At 42.2% G+C, this 7,500-nt stretch overlaps 1 protein-coding gene across 1 annotated transcript in view; it reads left to right on the forward strand.

Annotated features, from left to right (window-relative positions):
* The window catches only part of ptprsb (protein tyrosine phosphatase receptor type Sb), a 72,284-nt gene that overhangs the window by 16,835 nt on the left and 47,949 nt on the right, over positions 1 to 7,500 (forward strand). Inside the window, 3 exon segments of the mRNA XM_059562920.1 lie at positions 1 to 24; positions 2,142 to 2,283; positions 6,529 to 6,717. The exon segment at positions 1 to 24 is cut by the window's left edge and continues 122 nt beyond it. Of these exon segments, the coding sequence (XP_059418903.1) occupies positions 1 to 24; positions 2,142 to 2,283; positions 6,529 to 6,717 (355 nt within the window).

Below are 7,500 nucleotides of genomic sequence, written 5' to 3' on the forward strand. Positions count from 1 at the left end.
AAAGTGAATTCACAGAGGATCGAGGTGAGAAACACACCGCAGCAAGAGCATCAGATCACTCTGTGACCAGAGTCCAACTGAAACCGGACTTTAGTTCACACTACAGCCGAGTAACATGAGGTTCAATCTTATACAAAAAAATTAAAATATAGGTGTGTCCATCTGCTGCAGGACATGAAGCATTAATGAGCAGAAAATTCAACGTTAACAAACATTATAAACACTAGAATATCCTCTCACTTCAAACAATCCTTGAAATGCAACTGTACTCGGGACAGAATGAGAGTATAAAACAAATATAGATCTCTTATGCTTGTTACATTCAGTAGCAGTACACACGTGCACTTTGACCCTGTTTTGTGTCCTTGACATTAAAGGTCTCATGAACTGCCATTTTTATTATTTTGTACTGTTCTCTGAGGTCCACTTATAATGTTATCAAAATTTGCATCAAATAACATATTTTAGAAGTAATAGTTTATTTTCTGTCCTGTACTGACCCCTTCATCAGAGCACTCTGGCGGATCATAGACTCGGAGGGAAACGCCCACTGCTGTGATTGGCTAACAGCTGTGTGTGATTGACAGCTACATCTTTCACAGATGGACACTGCTCTGATAAAAATGCATAAATACTCTGTATATGGTAAATGCATATATATCAATCTGTGATAACAGATTCATTAAAAATAAAGTTCATCCACTCTCTCCTAATGTTGGGATCAGAAGAAAGGCAATGCAAAGAGAAGTTTCTCCACAGCTTGAGCTGCACAGCGTCTTATTGTCTTCGGACCATCTTTATCCTTTAGGTTCTGTGTAGACCTGCTTTTGCCTCGTTATTTACACTACATGCATGAATCGGTGAGCGGGGCTAGCCACACTATTACATCATACAGCGGCTCATTCCACAAGCTGTGGTTTTGGCAGATTGCCTTCAATATAAGCTGTTTTTAGATTAACGAGAAAGTTTTGAGTAATGAAACTTATATGATGTTTTTATAGTACAATGATAGTATTTATATGTCAAAAGATCAAGGGAATTTAGATTTCTCAGTTCATGACCTCTTGAGTTGCATTAAATAAATCACTTTTGGAATAGAAGTCAAAGCATGTTTCTGAAAAAACATAAAATTATGTTGAATTCGGTGAAGCAAGCAATGGTCCCCGTGTGTGTGTGTGTGTGTGAGTGTGTGTGTGAGTGTGTGTGTGTGTGTGTGTGTGTGTGTGTGTGTGTGTGTGTGAGTGTGTGTGAGTGTGTGTGTGTGTGTGTGTGTGTGTGTGTGTGTGTGTGTGTGTGTGTGAGTGTGTGTGTGTGTGAGTGTGTGTGTGTGTGTGTGTGTGTGTGTGTGTGTGTGTGTGTGAATGTGTGTGTGTGTATGTGAGAGAGAGAGAGTGTGTGTGTGTGTACACCTGCGTCCTCACAGCTGGTGAGGGAGAGTCTTTATTCTGCACTTTTGTGACCAATCAGGAGGGGATTTGAACTAATCTGTTCTCATGAATATGCAAATGAGATGCTAATGAGCAGAGCAGAAGCCTTTGTTCCTGTACAGTCACTGAAACAGCAGAAGAAAGAGTGTGTCCTGCAGCGTGTGGCCTCTGTTCACGCCTGAAGTCCGTGTCGATCACATTTATGCATTTAGCAGACGCTTTTATCCAAAGCGACTTACAGTGCATTCAGGCTACAATTTTTTTATTATGTGTGTTCCCTGGGAATTAAACCCACAACCTTTTAGTCTGCCAACACAATGCTCTACCACTGAGCCACAGGAACAAACACGTGAAATAAGCTAAAGCATAAATGAGTTTAGATTATTAGACCGAAGTTCTGCCACAGAGCTCTTCCTGATTGTTGAACGCTTTGATTTGGTGAACATGACTTCATTCCTCACTGGATTCATGTGTTGAGATGATCTCAAATGAACCTGTTAGACTGTAAATACTGCTGAATTACTGTATTTACTGTTATAAAGTGTTGCTTGTACATTAGCTGTTATTTCACCTGCTGTGGGATTCTGAATCTGAACGTAATTCTACTTCCTCTTCTCCGGTTTGATCTTTAATAACTGTCTGTCTGCTTGCTGACTGATGTCACTCTGCTGTGATTGGTGGATGTGTGCTCATGCTGCTCTCTCATTGGTCCAGACCGTAGAGTTTGATGAAGGGGCGGGAGCAGTGCTGCGTATCCAGCCACTCAGAGCGCCGCGGGACGAAAACGTTTACGAATGTGTCGCCAAAAACACTGAAGGTGAAATCGCCGTGACCTCCAAACTGTCCATCATCAGAGGTGAGACATTCTTCATCATCATCATCATCATTATCCAAACACATCAATCAGAATTTACTCCAAGTGTACCTTATATTGCAGTGGATGCATCTTTAGCCGTTTGTACTGAAAAGTGAAATGTTTCTGTCATGATCAGCTCATTTGGACTCAGCTGGTGCGTAATGAATGATTGTCATATTATTGATATTAAAACATATGATTATTCACAAGTGCGTGTGTTTTAACATGTGAAGGACTAAGCGAACAGATGTAGTTGACTCAAGAGACAGAGGCTCGTCTTCATTGGCTGGCTGCGTCACAAAGGCCCCGGGCCCCGGGCCCCGGGCCCCGCACATGCTGTCTGTAATCGAGACGATGGCGAGATGCTTGGCTTACGGCGCTTTCCCAACACCATCAGCTCAATGTTTGTGTCTTCCGTCAAGAACTGGCTGAGGACTGTGGTTCAGCAGCCAAACGATTGACAGAGAACCGCAGCAGATTCAGACGCTGAAAGCGAGCGTGGATGTATATTGATGCAGCGGCGCTGATGATGAATGATGAAGAGAGCGGTAATGGATGAGTTAGTCTGGTAATGAAGCGTGTTACACTGGCAGTCACAGTTTATTTAGTGAGTGCTGCTGTGACCCTCCGCCCGCGAACACACCCCGCTGTCACACAATGACAGACAGTTTCCAGAGCATTTACAAAACATTAAACATGTAGACTGTCGTAGAGGCGTGACGCACACTGAACACGTCTGACACCGCGCACACTGGTCTAACCTTCATCTCGTTCCAAACTGATCTCCGAAACACTAATTAAGATATTTTTGAGATATTTCTCTTTCTCTATTCAAAGTATGTAACCAAAAAAGGTCATAAAACAAATCCATATGAATCGAGCAGTTTATTCCAAATAATGTGAAGAGATTTAGTTGCTTTAATGATGAACAGATTAAATTTAGACATTTATTCACATATAAACACACATACACATAATACATTAACCTGAATTAAATTTAAGCATAAATCTGGCCACCACCATCATTATCATCATTAAACATTCAACTTATTTTATGATGCTTTTATTTATTTAAGTTTTGGTTCCCTGAACTTTCACCGAAGAGATATTTATGAAAAATATCTTAATTTGTGTTTCAAACATTAACCTGAGTATTATAAGGGTTTGGAGAGTAAAGGATGTCAGGCATTAGAGCAAGCTTCTGTGGATTAAACTAGTGATGGCTTTATCTGTTCGAGCCAAAGAGGCGTAAGATTGGTTCGATGTGGTCAGATGTGAAATATGTTCTTGAAATGTAATCTTCTGTGTTAATTAAGTCTGTGCTGTGAGGAGAAACAGGGAGGATGAGGAGGGTGATGAAGCTGATGGAGGTTTGCCTGAAGCTGTATGTCTGGGTAATAAAACACACACCCATCTGTCACTGCTGCCATAGAAACTATTGTAAACCTGTGTGTGTGTGTGTGGTCAGTCGTGTCTCCAGCAGGTTTCAGTATCAGCTCATAAAGCAGATAATGCATTAGCTGTATCTCGTCCTCATTTGTAGTGGTGTTCAGATCTCTTCTGCTCATGTAGCTCTAGCTGCAGCACTTCTGCTCCACAAACCATTCACGTCTGATTTCTGGTTTCTGTCTGCCACTATCTGCTCGTCTGAGACACAGCTGTGCTGAATCTGTCCCACTGCTCTCGTTCAGACGCAACTGGCCCTGAGTCCCCAGAGGCACACACACACACACACACACACACACACAGCAGTAGGTCAGTCACACTTTTACTGGTCGCCCTGCATCCACTGAACACATCATTATGCAGCTTTAATCAGGCCGCACCTGCTGCGACACCAGCGTCACATTCATGAGCATATGTGTGTGTGTCTCTTGTGTTTTAGAGGATGTTTAGTGTGTGTGTGTGTGTGTGTTTGTGTGTGTGCGTGTGTGTTTGAAGAGGAAAAGGCCTGTTTGTCTCGTCATCATTGGCTCTGAGCGCTGGCGTCTGCAGGGGCATCATTTCCTCTGTAAACACACTCGGGCGATGAGTTTCACCCGCTCCTCTCAGACGGCCCTCAGGGACGTGCCGCGCGTTCATAGTGTTACTCCAACAGCAAATGTTCATTAAAAGCGTATATCCACATAATGGATTTTTTAATGTCAGTATTATTAGCATATTTTTTATCATGCAGAAATAACCGTCAAGAGTTGATAGATTTATGAAGTTTATTCGTTTGGTTGTTATGGGCTGTTCAGCTGTTATTTAAAGTCTAATTTGCCCCAGTTTGTGCCTGACAGGCTGCTCAGGCCCTGACCTCTGACCCTTGACCTCTGACCCCTATGACACTCATCAGCCTGTTATAGGACAGGAGGGATTGGCAGCATCAGCTGAAGCGAAAGTTGTGTAGTTGCAACATTATGATGAGAGATAAAGAAGTTTTTTTTTTTTTAAAAGCAAAAGGATAAATAAGTATATTCATCAAAAATACAAATGAAATAGTTTGTCTATATAGTATAGACTACTAGAGAAATACAGAAAGTTCCTAAAGTGATTCAGTCAAAAGCAGTGAGTGATTTTCTCATTTTCACTTTAAGACCCGACGCACGGATCAGATATTTTAGCATATCCATATTTCTCCCAACTCTTCAGGTTCACTTAAGACAAAACCAACTGAATTTCCATCAATACTGTCCAAGATGGGCGTTTTGACACAACTTTTTGTGCATTTGAGTGTGTAGCAATAGCAAGTCCTACTTAATTCTGCATTCACACGCTGACTGAGATGCTTTGGGTGTGTGTGCACAGATTTCAAGCACTCGCAAGACTCAAAAACACATGCGAATACTGAAAGTCACTTTCGTGAAAATGCATTTAGTCAGTCACAGTTCCGTCACCTCTCCCTTGGAAATATTTCCCAAAGTCCCAAAAGCTTGAGTAAAACTGCGTCTGAGTCCGTGCCAGTAGTGCGAGGATGCTAAAGATTGTACCCCAGCTCTACTATCATGAGCAGCGCCGAGTGTGTCTGAGAGTGTCTGTGTCGAGGAGCTCTCGCACTCCAGAATGAGCAAATGACGCCCTTCGTGCCTGTGTTTACTGTAACCTCCTCATCTCTGCTGCCTCTCTAATTAAAGCGAACAAATAATTAGCTCAGCTGGCGGGCGGCACTGCAAACACTCTGTAAATGATAGTTAGATGAACGTGTGTGCAGTGATTATGAGGGTGCATAATAACACGGTGCAACTTCACCATCCCAGCACCAGACGGGTTTGTTGCTCCCATTTACCTCTGATCATTTCAGTGGTTTGGAGGAGATGACTGCTTTATTTATATCAGTGTAATGAATGCTTTCCACTGAAAGTGATATGTGCGTGCAGGAAGTGGGTGAGCCGCTGTCAATATCATTTCATCTAAACTCCCTCGTAAGAGTTTGTAATCAAACGCTGATGAGGACATTTATCTCGCAGGACGTTTCCAACAAATAATGTTCTGGCTTTTGAACTGGGGTGCGTGAAATGCAGCGGTGCTTGTCTAGCTCAATGGATGCTGATCTTTTATTCTTTTATTAAACTATCATCATTGTGTTTGTAATAACTCACTCCTCGGGTGAAACGGCTTCATCTTCAGCTGTTTCAGCCTCTTTCTCTGTTTCCAGACAGGTTTCCCAAACCCTCCTGAGGTGTGGATATCAAATCGATCATTGATACTGATAACAGAGAGAGTAACTGGCCGTTATTTTCCATTTTTGATCTGTTTCTTCTCTTCTCTAGCTCACTTCTAATCATTGTATGTTTATGGCTCTTTGACGAATTGCATTTGTTCCTCTTTTGTAAGTCGCTTTGGATAAATGCGTCTGCTAAAGCCATAAATGTAAATGAAGGAATGATGACTGTATACTGATCTGAGATTGATTTTCCCTGGTAATAGCGGTTTAGATCCAGAGTTTGCATTTGTTCATGATTTATTTTGATGTATTCATGTGTAATTCACTCACACACTGAATAGTTTGCAGTGTTTTCACACACCATAATACTAAGAGGATATTATACAAGACAAAAAGAAAACAACAAGAGCCAAATGAGGTGTTAAATATTTCATAATCCGAAAACAAAACATGCAAATGTCTTTTATTCAGAACCAGTTCATTTAAATATATACGTAAGAGAATCAAAATGTGGGGACAGTTTTCTGGTGGCCTGTGATAGGAACGCTGCTGTGTAAATGTGTTCTGTACCCGTCTCCTGTCTCTCTTGTGTTCTGCAGAGGATCTGCTGCCCTTCGGCTTCCCCAGCATCGACATGGGCCCGCAGCTGAAGGTGGTGGAGCGAACCCGGACCGCCACCATGCTGTGCGCCGCCAGCGGGATTCCCGATCCCGAGATCTCCTGGTTCAAGGACTTCCTGCCCGTGGAGCCGGCGCTCAGCCAAGGGCGGATCAAGCAGCTGCGATCAGGTACGGCACATACTTCAGAGACTCTCTCTTCTTATGAAGCTCAAGGCTGTGATGGAGGAGATACGGCCTCTCGTATGAAGGGATTCAGATCAGCTCTGATAATGAGGCCGGGACTCTTCTGCGTGTCGACTGAATGAAGGCAGTGATTGCTGAGATTAGCAGGTAACGCAGACAGAGGTCTCCTCTCGATTACAGCAGCTGCTGAAGAGAGCCGGTGTTTGGACAGGCCCTAATTTCTGAAATGACCACTTACTTTGAGATTTTAAACACAGCCGGGAGCTCGGAGAGTTTGATTGGATGACTGTAAATCACATGACAGAAATGTGTCTACTGTAAGTCAGTTCTCAAAATGTGCTTTTTATAGCCACATTCAGGATGAATATGGAAGAAAATTTACCGCTGGTTTTGTTTCTAAACGATGATTCATCTTGTACTAGTTTAGCATGAATCTAATGCTGATTTTTAGACTAAGAATTGAAGAGCATACACATAATGGCTGAATTCACCCTGTGTGTTTCTGATTAACCATTAATATGTTTAATATATTCAGCTGTTAACGATGCATCTCTCTGGAGCTGTGATTGATCAGATATATAAAAATGGCATTTGTTGATTTCCTTCATCGCTGTGCTAGTTTCTCGTCTCTCGTATCACTTCACACTCACTCGATAAAATCATTTATGCTTAGATCAGTGTTTTGATTTATCAGGATCATGTACAGGGTTTCTGTGCTGACTGTACATTATCCCTCGCTTATACATATACATAAATCTAATCATATGA

This window comes from Carassius carassius, chromosome 12 (genome assembly GCF_963082965.1).
Source record: "Carassius carassius chromosome 12, fCarCar2.1, whole genome shotgun sequence".
NCBI lineage: Eukaryota > Metazoa > Chordata > Actinopteri > Cypriniformes > Cyprinidae > Carassius > Carassius carassius.